General features: G+C 39.7%; 1 protein-coding gene across 2 annotated transcripts in view; it reads right to left on the bottom strand.

Moving 5' to 3' along the window:
- LOC145984486 (uncharacterized) overlaps nt 1–15,539 on the bottom strand; it is a 179,034-nt gene that overhangs the window by 124,033 nt on the left and 39,462 nt on the right. For both annotated transcript variants that reach the window (XM_083118142.1, XM_083118143.1), the window contains exon 5: nt 13,971–14,466. In XM_083118142.1, the coding sequence (XP_082974268.1) occupies nt 13,971–14,466 (496 nt within the window). The remainder of the gene's footprint in view (nt 1–13,970; nt 14,467–15,539) is intronic.

The raw sequence follows: 15,539 nt of genomic DNA, 5'->3' as shown, positions 1-15,539 counted from the left end.
ATTGTTCTTTCCTTGTAACGTTAACATCTATCATACTGAATTTATTTACGTTCCTTATGCAGATGGTATGTACCCAACTGCATTTTGTTCCGTTCCGCTACAGTGGTTTACATGTTGCTACATTCCTATGTAACGTTAATTAACATTTTGCCTTTCACTTCATTCCGTTACGGAGGATTGCATTCCTTACGTTCCTATGTACCGTTATTTACTACCATGTTGCATTTCGTTACGTTTTTGTAACGCTAGTATATACCATATTGCATTTCGTTACTACGTTCCTTGTAACGGTAGTATATACCATATTGCATATTACGTTATGTTCCAATGTGCTCATTTCATTCCGTTCCTTTATAACGTTAATATCTACCATAATACATTTTGTTACGTTCTCTGTAACGTCAGTCTATAACATATTGCATTTCGTTACGTTACATGGGTACCAGCAGCTGAACCATACTCTTCCTCCTACAAAATGGAACGTACCGTGTAACGCAAATTGGGTACGTTACGACTCCCTGTCTAAGAGTGCAGATTCAATTCATAGTGGAGCCATGTGCAGAATGGTTCATATCTAATTTTAAACTGTCTATAAGTTCCTGATCACCCTATCAAGATAAAAGGGACTCAAAAGTAGTTTGTCATCCAATGAGTTTTTATTTTTTTCCCCAGTCAGTCTCATCATCCCTCCTACATGTACTGTTGTGTGATCTCCCAGCTTGAGTCAAACGTTCTTCCGTGATTTCATGTGGGAAACAGTGAAGCCAGAGAAAAAGCCTGGCAAGTCACAATGCATTTCTACAAGGCACAGTGCAAGTATGGCGAGCCATCATGGAGGTAGACCAATTGGCCATGCATATCTTGTTATGACATTATTGGAAAAAAGGGGTGAAAGCTGCGAGTGCTGTGAGGGAAATTTATGTGGTGGAAAGTGAGAGCACAGAAATGGTTCAAGTGGTTCTCATCTAAGGACATGAGTGTGAAAGACAAGCCCTGATGTGCGGGACCAGGTGCCATGGATGCAGATGCCCTGCTACAGCACGTAACAGGCGATGCAAGCATCAGTATATGGCAACTGGCACGACAGGTTGGATCGTCCCAAAGCACCATGGTTTGCTCTCTTCACCAAATGGGTTTTGTCTCTCGACAGCCTTGATTTGTTCCCCATGAGTTGACACCACAACAGGCTGAACAACCAGTCTCAATCTGTCAACAATCACTTCAAAATCCATGGGACGACAGGTTTTGGCATCAAATTGTCAGAGGTGATGAAAAGTGGATCATTCTGCAATATTCTGCCAGTGGTAAGCAGTGGTTGCAGTCACGACAAAAAACAATACCACTTGTTCAAAGGGGATGGTTTGAAAAGAAGGCCATGTTGTGCATATGGGTGGAATATTGATGGTCCAGTATTTTTGGAACTTATACCAGATGGTCGTGCTGTCGATGGGAACGTTCATCCTGTACATCTGCAGTGGGTCCATGATACTATGCTCCAGAAGTACCCAACATTGATGCATTGGAAGAGAGTCTTGTTGCAGGTCGATAACTCCCTATGTCACCAGAAACTGCAGGACTTGGAAGGAATTGAAAAGTTTCCTCATCCCCCATACAGCCCTGATCTTGTTTCATCCGATTACCATTTGCTTTGCTCTCTCACACATTTCCTGCAAGGATGACAATTTGGCACATTGGATGCTGTGAAAACAGGGGTGTGTGAGTTTTTGGCCTGGAAACCAGCCGAATGGTATCATTGTGGGATCGTGGCTCTCACGGAACATTGGCAGAGGGCCATACAACAGAATGGCCTATGCTTTACTGAATAAGTCTGATGTCGCAGCTTGTGTCTGCAGTCTCAATGTCCATGTACAGAAACGAACGAACTTTTGACTCACCCTGGTACTTTCAGTAAGTAAATGAGTGAGTGAGTGTTTCACGCCCATTTTATTTACAGTAAGGCTAATAGAGTCTGGACCCACAGTTTAAAGTGAGATCCAAACCATCATGTTCCTACACCAGGTATTGAACACAGGATCCCTTGATTACAATTCAAAACTAAGCTATGGCTTAAGGTTTCAAGGTCATTTATATACTTGTTCCTTACAATTGCTTATTGCTTGCAGCAACGATATATACGCTATCTGATCAAAAGTATCCAGATACCTACTAGGAACTCATCAGATATACCTTATGCATCAAATTCCAGTAAATTATAAAACATGGAGTGGGTCCACCCTTTGCTGTGATGACGGCCCTAACTCTGGAGGGGAGATTTGCAATCAGATGTTGGAATGTCTCTGGACAAATGGCAGCCCATTCTTCCTGAGGACCTGTAGCCACAGCAGGTTGTGATGTGAGTTGTTGGGTCTTGTGCAAAGCTGGCATTCTAATTCATCCCGAAGGTGTTCAATGGGATTCAAATCAGGGCTCTGGGATGGACAATTCATTTCAGTAATGTTAAACCATTTTCTCTCAGGCCCTGCTTTATGACAGGGAGCATTGTCATGCTGATACAGGCAGGCAATAGTAATCACAGAATTGTTCTTTTATCACAAACAGGCCAAAACTGGTCCATGTTTAGATTTATATTCAGTTTTATGAGAGATTCCATTCCATGAAAAACACCCCTTAAATTTCACTATTGGCACTACACATTCTGGCAGGTATTGTTCTCCAGGCATTCATCAGATCAAAACCCTCCCATCTGTTCTGCTTTATTTGCTTTGGAGAGAGTAACCTGCATTGGTTCAACCTGTTATGCATTTTCATTACTTTCCATGCAAATAAGTTGCATTACATTAACAAAACGGTTCAATCGAATTAAAGACATAGAATAACTACCATATTCTTTACCATGGATATTAGGGAAAAACTAAGTTCTTTTATCTCAATGATACCCAGATATTCGGTTTAAAAATATATAAAAACTTATTTATTTCATGGATTAAATATATACAAAGAATTACATAATAAATAATCCCCACATTAAAAAAATGACATGATCCAATTAATTTAATACTCTATCTGAGGAAATATAGGAGTGGTTTCTTTCAGTGGCTTGAAAACAAGTTTCTTTAAAAACAATAATAATATCTTCCAGTAACTGAACATTGGCTTTGTCACCAAACAATTCAGAATAAATACGTGGACTCTCAAAACATTATCAGCCACTAGCCATGAAGCTAGCCACAACCACTAAACGAAAATACACTCCAGGAACTGAACGTTGGCTTGTCGCCAAACGATTAAAAAATAATAATGAGGATTCCTTATACATGATTGGCCGTTAGCCATGAAGCTAGCCACAGTCACTCTATACAGACATTGAGAGAACTTCCAAGGTCTCCCCTCTTGTCCAAGAAATGTTAGAATGCCGATCCTCACTATTCCGCTGGACCCTTTATATAGGGTCTCCAAAGAATAACAAGTAAACTGGAAATTTCCACCCTTAATGACTTGGAGGAAAAAGGATTTTAAAATTAACTGCCTTCTGCAACCCTGCTTCCAGTCACGTAGGCCAAGCCACTAGTACATTAACTTTAAAACTGCATAAAGAAAGGGGGTTACATTGGTATTAAAAAACCATCATATTTAACATGCATGAAAACTAATAGAAAAAAGGATCATGTACTGATCCTACCATTACACATCAGATTGCCATATGATAAAGCATGATTCATCACTCCCAACCACACATTTCCAGTCATCCAAAGTCCAGTGGCATTGTTCCACTGCAGGTGACATTTAGCATTTACAGCATTAATGTTTGGTTTGTTGGTGGCTGCTTGACCAGGGAACCTCATTTGTTTAATTTGTTTCAATTCTTGATGTACAGTCATTGTGCTCGCTGGACAATCAGTAGAGATGCAGAACTCCTGGGGAATGTTTTCACAGGATGACTGGCAATCTACTTGAACCACTTTCTTCAATGCACAGTGATCCCATTCTGTCAATACACGTGACCTACCTGACTATGGTTTTGTTATGGTTGTGCCTTCATACTTCCATTTCACAATCACACCACAAACTGTGTGGCGATTTTATCGCCAAAACATATAATTTTATTTCGTCACTTACATCGCCACAATTCAGGACATTCCACCCCCTGTACAAGTTGGGATCTACACCTTCAATTGTCGGAGGAAAAGCTGTTTATGCAAACACCAGATGGCAGCACCAACTATCTCAATGCATCGTGTGAGAACCAGGAAGTTTCAAGCATGCACTTACACTTTGACTTGTGGTGTGCAAGAATAAGAGGCAAGGAGTGATCGCCGAAGAGTCTTGCGGGTTCGAGACTGAACTTTCAATTGCCTTCCTTTTCCAGGAAGAGCATACAGAAGGATGGCGTAGTTACCATTTTTGTTTTCCGCGTGTAACGCATGATGACCAAGATGCAGAGAACTTCATTGTGGAATTGATTTATGTTCCACTGTGCGAGATTTGATCGTCAAAAGAAGAGAATGCAGTAACCATTTTTAGTCTTCCACTTCTACGAGGTTGCCGATGTTACGTCACAGAATTTTCCCTACATCGCAGAAACCCAGAAGTTATAGAGGGAGGGCTTTTCACTGTTTCTGCAAGCATCGTTGAAGGTTGCCCATTTTGCTGAACGAGGGGGATGGCGAGTGGAAAATACTGGATATACGAAGTTTACATTCTTCAAAAATAGACGTGGCAACATGGTGAGATTGGACTCGAACAACAGGTATGAGCTGTGCATCAATGATAAAGATTGTTTTTGACCATGTGGCATTTGACCATAATAAATCTAATGGAATCTTACCACGATCAAAAGCGTACGTTCTTAAACTTTGAACACGAAGATAGACGATGTACTCAAGTGTAAATTCATTAATGAAGTTTCTTTACATAGCAAGCTTAATATATTTGCTCTTGGAATGTTGTTGATGAAAACCAGAGTTCTCATTTGTGCATGCAGTGTGGATAAAAAAAAAAAACATCGTGTGGTAGTTTACGTAAATGAACCTTAAAAAGAATTAATTGCCTTAGTAAAAATAAATCATTGACAAGATTAAAATACTAGTTGTGGCGACCCACAACATGGTTGATAGATGTTACTGTTAAAATTTAAAAGTATTGGGATGATAAGGCGAAACCAAAATTGTTGCCCTCTTTTTCACTCTTTCACCACTTGATTAAATGAAAGTCTTGCTTGATAATTAAAGTATAGATTAAAGGAGCATCTAGTTTTCTGAGATGGGTACATTAAGTATTAATGGCGTTGTTTTAGCTTTGACCTTGTGATACCATATCATAAAATACACGTAAGCATACATCGGTTTATTACATTTAATTTAAGATCGTCGGCTGTTTGGATATCTTTGTTGTAAAGTTACACTTATCTAATCTTGTTGCAAAACCTGCGTTAAAATGAAGAAAAAAAATGAGTTAAGTTTAAAGATATTTCAGTGTTGCTTTTGTAAAAATACCTGCAACGTGAAAACAAGGCTGATTATGTCTGAGTATATGGTTGGTGATGGTAGAGTAGATTGTAGGATAGTGTCCAAGTAGTTAGATCTGAAGTGTAAAATTGAAGACACCTTCTGGTGCAGCGATATACGTGAATTATTATGCTATTTGGAGAAATCATTGTTCGATTGTGCCCAGCAGTAAAGTGTAAGCAGCGAGGTTCAATAAGAGCCTTGAGGCGGTTCGTAACCTCACACCAAAAGGCTATTGTGCGTCACATGAATTTTCTTGGTTCGAATTTCAGTCTGAGCAATTTTTAAATTTTGTTCTTGAGGCAATATGAACCATTTAAGATGAGATCAAGGATTTCTGACATTTGATTGTATTTGAAATGAGTGAATAAATTTAGGGTGAAATGCTTTTCAACAGATTGTAACAAAATTAAAGGTTACGTGAACATCCAGTTACGGGAACCATCATAGTCTTTCTATTGCAGAGAGAAAGCCATAGCAAATTATATTTTATAGAAATGTATGTAAAGGAACCAGTTTGATTGCAAACCACTTACACTAATGTGTTCTGCAGCATTAGATGATAGATTATATTTTTATTTTTATTACCCCATTGTAATGTTTAATCTGTAGATTATTGTTCTGAAGAGAAAGCTTATGAAAATAAATATTTTGCTGGGATAGAACAGAACAATTAAGTTATTCATCAGTCAACATTCGAATTGTTAATAAATATTCTGAATATCATTTTCAGTGGAGAAAAGTTACGAAATAACCAGAGTTCAATACATTTTTCACTATTTTAGTCTCTGCTTTCTCCGAGGGAAGGGCGTCCGCTATAGGACAAGATGACACCGGATCGTCGCATCCCGTAGCTCTACTAACCATGTATCCTCCGGGAAAGTAGAGATCGTACCGGGGTAAGGCAGACTGAAAATTACAATGACCGATACTATCTCCAACTTTGGTTTATTGATGTGATTGGGGGTAGGGATTGTAAACGGAAGGCACACTCACTCACTCACCTTGCCTAATCCGGCGATGCTTCCTTGAACACAGCGTATACTAGGATTACCAGCCCAATAGCTTAGGCTTACACTTCGATGACAACAGAGACAAAAGAGAGCTCCACGTAATTGCTCCTGTGCTTATATAGGAGGTAGGTGTATGACCTCCCAGTCGCGCTGGACGTTTGACGTTGAGCTTACGTGGGCATTAGGCAAGGTTCGTGCGTCGCTTGCACCTTACCATCTACACTATTGACACCTTACTTTACTGCTACACATTTCCATGCTAAAATGTATAGTAATAAGTTGGTTTACTACCTTTTCAGTGTGTGAAACTGGGACTATTTCGGAACTAACTTTAAATATAGGATATTTTTCATGTGACAAATCAGAGGGTGGAGTAGTGGAAATAGGATCATAGGGGAACAAAATAGTCCTATCCCTACCTACTTCTCTGTTATTATCTAAGTATTTGATTCCTTCTTTAGCTACTTCAGTGGCCAAGTGTGTCAAGTGGTCAACACACAAACTTGCATTCTCTCTCTGACTTTCAGCCTTGACGTAGTTGTTCCTTTATGTGTATCCATTGACAATTTCATCTCATAATCATTGAAACTAATCATTACAATCATTATAAAAAAGCAGGCATGAAAAATAAAATAAATATAAAATCACTTGCTTTTCACTGAAGCTTTGAATTACGACTATTCTTCACACTAAAATAAATATTCAAATTATGCAATTTTTTAAATTTTACTAGCATAGAAAGAGTTTTGCCTATTTCTGAGGCATTGTAAGTAAGGAAACTAAAACAAAAGTTCAATTTATTTAAAAAAAAAAAAATTCAGCAGTTTTCCTCACATATTTGAATTATTTTAATATGTATGTACCTGGTGTGATTGGAAAGTCTTAAGACAGGATGTGCCACTGCTCAATAAGAGGTGCTAGGTTTGCCCGCTAGTGTGGAAGGGGAAGCCTGTTTTGACCTTGAAACATCCTGAAAAGATCACCGCAATATTTTTGTTCAGTAGAGTGTGGAATCCTGGTGAGTGAAGACATGTTGTCTGTTCTTGGCGGAATATTGATGTCGCAAAATGGATGAAAAATGGAACAAGGCGTTTGTGTCAAATTTAATTTCAAAACCGGGAAATCAGCTTCAAAGACCTCTGAACTCTTAAAAACAGCTTTCGGGGATAAATGTCTGAGCCGGTCAACTGTCTTTATCTGATAATTAACTCTGTTAAGCTTACTATTAATTTTTATGCGTAAGTTTTTTCGCGATCAATTTCGCCACTCATCTGGTGGCTTCGTCAGGCATGTACTGTCTTGCTGCTGGTGGTGTGGTTCCTTCTTCCGCTTGTGCTTGTGGCAGCACTAGTTGACGCAGAATGACAAAAAGTGAAAGTGCTGCTTGTGCTCGTGGCAGCGCTAGTTGATGCAGCTCTTTCACTTTCTGTCATTCTGCATCAACTAGCGCCGCCATGAGCACAAGTGGAAGAAGGAACCACACCACCAGCAGCAAGACAGTACATGCCTAATGAAGCCACCAGATGAGTGGCAAAATCGATCACGAAAAAATGAAAAGTAAGCTTATCAGAGTTAATTACCTATCTCCGCATAACCTTTAAATGGATATCTTTAGATACAATGTCTTTATCTGGTTCAACAGATTCAAAGAGGACCACGAATCAGTCGAAGATGACCCCCGGTCCAGTCGGCCTCCCACTTCAAAAACCAACGAAACCATTGTGAAAGTTCGCGACTTAGTGCACTCTGACCATAGACTTACAATTAGGGAGATGGCTGATGAACTGAACTTACGTTTCTACGTGGTTCAGTCAATTTTAACTAAAGATTTGAACATGCGTTGAGTGTCTGCGAAATTTATTCCAAAATTGTTGTCAGACCAGCAAAAAAAAACACAGACTTGAAGTGTCCCAAGAACTGATTAATTGTGCCGAAACTGACCCAGATTTGTTAAATAGGGTAATTATAGGCGATGAATCATGGGTTTATGGGTATGACCCAGAAACAAAGGCACAATCACCACAGTGTAAGGATCCAAGTTTGCCACTACCAAAAAAAATCAACAAAGTCGGTCAAATGTGGAGACAATGTTGGTGCTTTTTTTTATTATTCTATTGGTATCGTGCATCACAAATTTGACCTAGGGGCAGACAGTCAATAGGAATACTATAAAAGTGTCCATCAGCATTTGCGCAAAAATGTGCAGAAAAAAAGGCCAGCACTCTGGTCCTCCAGAACAACAACACACCGGCTCATTGTGCATTCTTGATCACAGAATTTTTGGCCAAATTCCAAATTCCTGTGCTTCCACAACCCCAATATTTCCCCGATATAGCACCTGCCAACTTCTACCTCTTTCCTAAATTGAAGTTTTCGCTGAAAGGGAACCAATTTGACTCAACTGAAGATATCCAGGCAAATAAGGAGAGGGTTCTTAACACCCTTACGAAAGAAAATTTCCAGGACTGCTTCCAAAAGAAGAAACACAGTTGAAGTTGGTGTGTTCAGTCAGAAAGGGACTACTTTGAAGGATCCATCACAATAGCCTGTAAGTACTGCCATTTTGAAATTACACGCCAAGTCTTAAAACTTTCCAATCACACCACATATCATAAGCGGTGCTTGTAACAAAAAAATAACATGCCTGAATATGTACCCAGAAAAACACCAGGACAAATTTATGTCCCTACTGTTTTAAGAAGAAAGTCTGTGTAGAGAAAGAAAGAGCTGCCCCAACTAAATCATGCAATACAGTAGACTTTGTAATAAGGTAATAATTATTTTAGTGTTTTGTTGAATGTTTTAAGACAACCATTTTTTAATATATTACATGCAGCTCTTGCTGGTTCTGTGACCTGACTCAAGAACAAGTGATGTTCTGAAGTACAACACTACACTGACAACTAGTCATGTGAGTTCCTACATTTCCTAACTTCTGGCCTTTTCATGGATCATCGAAATGGGGACTGCCTACCCTTCTGCATTACTTATTGTCATTGAAGCCTGAAGGGGGAAGAATTTGATGAAGATAGCCTATATAGTAAGTAAAATTCATAAAAATGTCAGAAAACATCTATTTCTTTACATCAGAAGTTGCAAAACTCCCGTGCCATGGATTGATTGACTTTATTTTACTTCACTTTTTGTCCCATTTTTGGCCAATTTGCGATGATGGGGATGAGTGATGATATGATGAAATTGATGAATGGGACACTCACAACAATACATGCCCAGACCAGGCTTCGAACCCGGGACCCCTGGCATCAAAGTGTGATGTGCTAACCACTCCACCACAGGAGCCAGCCTGCACCATGGACCTTACATGGCAAGCTACCAAGGAAAAGATTGAATTTTTTATGGTAAATTTCTTAGTTCATAAAAATGTCTTTTTTCAAAAAAAATATGTCACTCTAAACTAAGATTTGCAAAATTTTTACTAACTGACAAATCACATTGGTTGATGTCTCTCACCACCAGACAAGTTGATTGTAATCAGACAAGTTAATTCATATAGCCTTAAACTACTTTTGGTAAGTCTATCACTTCAGCAAATTTTATCTTTACAGTTATGCTAGTTACTGAGATAATATAAGCTCACACGAACAACAGACATGACTGGTGCATAAATGTCCATTTTCTTTCAACTTTACTGATCAGTACAATAACATTTTTATTTTTACTTGTATACGAGTCCTTGTTAATGTCATGGATTAGTTGCATGTGACTCAGAATGATTCTAATATACGAGGGTGGTTCAGCATGTTCCGCCTCTGACCCATTTCCAGTGATAGTAGAGACCTGTAATTTTATATGTAACATTGTTCATTCTTTAGACTAATATTCACAAAGTTTCAAGAATTTACAACAATTTCTCTTTTCGTTACACGTTGATGATCAGTAAGAAGTGTAGCCACATGTGAAACAATGGAAAAATCTGAGGTCCGAGCAGTGATAAAATATTTACTCAAGAAAAATCTAACTCCGAAAGACATCCATGCAGATATGGTGGGAACTCTTGGAGACTCTAGCCTTTCATATGATCTGGTGAAGAGATGGTGCCGTGAATTTAAATGTGGTCGGCAGACCTGTGAAGATGAGCATGGTGGTGGCTCATCTGCAACGGTGACCACAGCAGAAATGATTACAAAAGTGCATGACATGATTTTGGCAGACCGGCGAGTGACTGTCCGCCATATAGCAGACACAAGTGGCATCTCAACTGGCAGTGTGCATTCAATTATTCATCATCATTTGTTAATGAAAAAAATCTCTGCACATTGGGTCCCGAGAATGCTGACGGTCAACCAAAAGAGGACATGTCGTGTGAAAGTCGGAACCTGTTGCGGACAATAAAGGCTGACAAGCCAAAGTTTCTGAAGAGATTTGTTACAATGGATGAAACGTGGGTTCACCACTTCGATCCCGAAAGTAAACGCCAAAGCATGCAATGGAAACGCCCCCATTCTCCACCCCCAAAGAAATTCAAGGTTCAACCATCAAAGGGCAAAGTGATGGCATCTGTGTTCTGGGATGCAGAAGGAATCCTTGTGATAGATTATCTCCAACAGGGAAAGACAATCACAGGTGTTTATTCTGCAACCCTAATTGAAGAATTACGTACTGCCATCAAGGAGAAACGCCGCGGACTGTTCGCCTGTGGTTTGTTCTTCCATTGTGACAATGGTCCCGCCCAAACCTCCCAAGTTGCGGTGGCTGCAATTCATGCAGCAGGGTTCGAAATTGTCCCTCATGCCCTTTATTCTCCAGATATGGCCCCCAGTGACTGCCACCTGTTCCCGAACATGAAGAAACACCTTCGTGGAAAACATTTTGCCAGCGATTCCGAGGTTATGGATGTTGTGAATGATTGGTTGCAGGACCAACCAAAATATTCTTTTTCTACTGGGATTGAAGCACTGGAAGGCCGATTGGAAAAGTGTGTTATGTTGCAGGGGACTATGTTGAAAAGTGACAGTGATTTGGTTTTCCTACGAGGGTTCCTTCTATGTCATGGGCGGAGCATGCTGAACCACCCTCGTACTGTATAATTATTGTTACTATTGCTCCTTGAAAAATTGACCAGGCTGTCCATAGGTAGGGGTGCAATTTATGAAACACTGAAAAGATCACTACTAGCTTCCAGTAGCTTGCAATCGACAGTTTGGCCATCACTGCTTTAATAATATCATAGTGAAGCAACAATTACTTGCTAAGCTTTATAAAGTGTTCATTTTTGCTGGTCATCTCCTTGTAATTTCTTCCACGAGAATTCAATGAACACATTTCTATTCAATAAGTTACACCCCCTTGGACTGCACATATTAATCTAAAGTATAGTGCAACCACACATGCAATGAGTGGTTCCATCTCATATCACTTGAAATACTTCATCCACACTTACAGTTGAATGCAACATGATTCCTAAATGATTTGTTGGTGGAACAGTGGCTAAAAGTTTTGTAAATACACTACATAATGAAGAACTGCATATATAGGCAAGTGCAATCACACAAAATTATTGTATATCTTAAATCGTCTACAGCTTGTTCAGAAAGTTGATTAACGTGACCACAGCTAGTGCATTTATTATGGGACTGGTGTGTTTGGGACGTCTGCGTGTTTCTATCCCATCGCTGGTAATTAGGCCGTTGAAAGTTACGTCCTCCCCTGCCTCTAAAGCCTCTACCTGCACCCCTGTTACCTGTAGTGAAATATTGATTTCGCCTGTAAAAGTTCTGGCGTGGAACTTGGTTAGAGAAGTTACCATTATTACTAGAGACGTACGTTCTATTCTTGCCACCTCTAGATGGCCAATAGTTGTTTCTGGGGGGTTGATTTTGCAATTTGTTTTATGAGCTTGTTGCTATTTGTCACAGAATTGATCAATTCTTGGTGTGAAATTTGCATATCGTGAAGTTTGTTTGCAAGAAGGCTAACGTCTTGATTATCCTGAGCGGTGCTATTTGGAATGGCCGTGCGTAGAAAAGAGGCACCCTGAACAGTCGTTGCTCTGGCTGACTCGACTGGATGGGCAGCTGTTTCCACTGTGGGAGCTGCTGCTCTCGCATGTTCATGCTTGTAAACATGTTTCCTTCGTGTTGGCTTCGCAAGGATTTTCTCCTCGTCAGACGAGAAGGAATCGGAAGACGACGTGTTGGAATCAGAACCAAAGATTGTATTAAATTTTTCTTGCCGATTGCATTCTTTAGCGATGACTCAACGCTTCTCCATGCATCTGAGCCAGCTAATAAAGTCTTCCAAATTTGCGAATTCCTTTTCGGCAGCTTCCAGGTGGCCTGGAGGCCACTTATGATGGAATACATGAGCTTATCCTCTCGAATGCCAGGAACAAGTTTCCTGACCAGAGCGGATTTGCTCGTTATGTAATTCATTGCAGTTTCATCCTTCCTTTGGATCCTAGCACGGATCCTGTCCTTGGCTAACCTGAGGTCACCTTTCTCCGGGACCATGTCTTTTAATTTGTCCTTGAGATCGTTGTAGGACAACGTAGCAAAGTTCGGGGAAAGCTTTATGCCAGAAAACCATTCCAGGCCGATTCCCTTCAACGCTAAATCCAGAGCCGATTTCTTTCGCTCTTCGTTCCACCCATGAAATTCCGCCAGGTTGTCGACCTTCAACAAGAACTGATGGACACTGTCTCATTTTCCTCCCGAGAATGCAGGCGTTTTAAAGGATGCGGTATTCAACATGTTTACCGCAAGGTCGCACGAATTTACTTGATGCCCTAAGGACTCTTCGGGGTGGTTTGGGCAGTGCGGATCAGCTAATGCATCGATTCGAGTGGCCTGTATTTGCCTACTTAAAGATCTGGTAATAACTCGCCGATTGGTGTGGGGAATGGGGGTAGACGAAACAGCTAATGAATGAAGTTCATCGAGGGTGCAATCAAGTTCATCTTCGAGTTCATTGAGCCTATCCATTGAACACTCATTGCTTGGCAAATGGAAATAGACATGCCAATTGGGGGGGGGGGGGTGTTTGATGCCAAAAGAGAGAAAAATAAAGGTTTAAAAACCGGGAAGCCAAGCCTCGACCACTTTAATCGGCTACTTTACTATATTGATAGAGCACTTATTTCGGGAGAAATGAGATAAGGTCAGATGGTGTATTACTGTTTACTGAGCTAACAAAAAAAGAGTAGGAGGAGAAGGGTAGGTGGCTGAGGGATGTGCCAGCACTTACCTCTGCTTCCTGGCGGCGGCACTGGCTGCTACTATCAATGATCCACCAACTGATCACAACTGAAATAAGGCCCTGGTGACAAGGCACCCTTCGCTTAAATAGTAGCCAGTTCCGCTGTACTTTGCAACCTCCGTTTCCTGTGGAATTCTCCTCTGCAAGTCGGAGCATTCCAGGAGACGGAGGAAACCAGACGAGAAGTACACTAGGAAGCAAACGTTCTGCACCCGCATCCCCAGCCATCTACAATATTTCTATTAACCACAATGTATGAACTACACAAGTTACTTACCATATTTTTCACATTCTTCTGCTCCAAACACTTGAACTGGTGCATTCTTCATTTTTTCTGAAGATGGGTCATTGATAGGAGTTGAATCATGCCCCAGGAAAGAAGTCTGTTGTCTTATTGGTGTAGCCAAGGCATCACAAAATGAAAACTCAAAGTCACTTGAATACTTGTACTCAACCCCAAGAGAAGGTGGATCTTTCACTTTCTCATCAACACTAGGTATTTCCTTTCCAATGGTTGCACTTTTAACATTTATCCTTTCTCCAAAGGAAGGGTTGGATCTAGAATCCAATTTCTGTTTTGAAACAGAAGTTCCATGTTTCACAGTTGGAAAGTTTTCTTTTCGAGCAGACAGTCTCTTACACCTACGTAAGGGGGATGGTGTAACACACTGTCGAGCTTTTGGAAAAGTAATTCCCAATTCTCTCTTTACACGATAAACATTAGGTGAGCATTTTGTTGGAGTTCCAATTGATCTAATTTTTGTACCAGTCTCCTGTAAAAAATAAAAAAAATCCAATCAATTCAAATATATAACAGTAGGGAAATCATAATTATGAATATCCGGTGGCCATAATTAAAGTTGCCCCATCAGAGCCTTCTGGAGCCCATTCAAAGAATCAGATTGCAGTGAAACTTGGTACAAAGGCTATGGAGACCATGGGGAAGCAAATGCTGATGGAAAAAAAAGTTCAATTTTGAAAAATCTCTCTGCAGAGAGAGGCCATAAGAAAATTACATGGGATATCAACATCAAAATATGGGTTTATCTCCGTAGTTTATAAAATACATGTGGGTTATTCCATATTAAATTAAGTTTGTGTAAACACTACCTCTCAAATGTTGACCTTGTTGGTACAATTTGTACAATTTCAGAGACTTATTAAAATTTGGTTATTTGCAAAATGCAGTATTGCATTTAAGTTTGGAGATATATCGTCAAGAAAATTTCATCATGAATGATATGGTACGATATCTTTCCACATCATGGTATCAGTGATATATCATCCCCACAATATGTATCATGCCAGCAATATGTATCGTCCCTTATTCTTGGGCTTTATTTTCCTGTCACAAAGAGAAGAGTATTTAATATAATAATAACCAACTTTGGTTTGTCAGATTTCGATGAAGAAAACAACATTGCAAGAAATGAATTCATGCATACATTAGCGAAGTCAGAAAATAATGAAAAGTTTGATGCAATAATTAATTAGTATACAAGTACATTGCACAAAAATTGATAATAATTACATATTTTGCAAAATCAAAGTAGTGCTGTGACAATTTCCCATTACAACCAAAATAATATGCCAAACATGTTCTTTCAATTGTGACAATATTATTTCATATAAAGTTTGCAAAAGTTGCTGATTAGTGGTCTGAGCAGAAAATCTGAAATTCATTGTCTATCTGTACGATAGACATGCGCACAAAACACTATTAGGCTTATGCATGAATGGTAAATATAGATGTTCATTTTCAGTTGCAGAAAATATTGAATGGCCATGGTGACACTACTTGCAGTGACAGCCCACCATTTCCATGGTTTAATGGACATAGCGGTAG

This window comes from Lepisma saccharinum, chromosome 2 (genome assembly GCF_977018435.1).
Source record: "Lepisma saccharinum chromosome 2, izLepSacc3.1, whole genome shotgun sequence".
In the NCBI taxonomy this organism is placed as follows: Eukaryota; Metazoa; Arthropoda; class Insecta; order Zygentoma; family Lepismatidae; genus Lepisma; species Lepisma saccharinum.
This window is presented reverse-complemented; position numbering and strand designations above follow the sequence as displayed.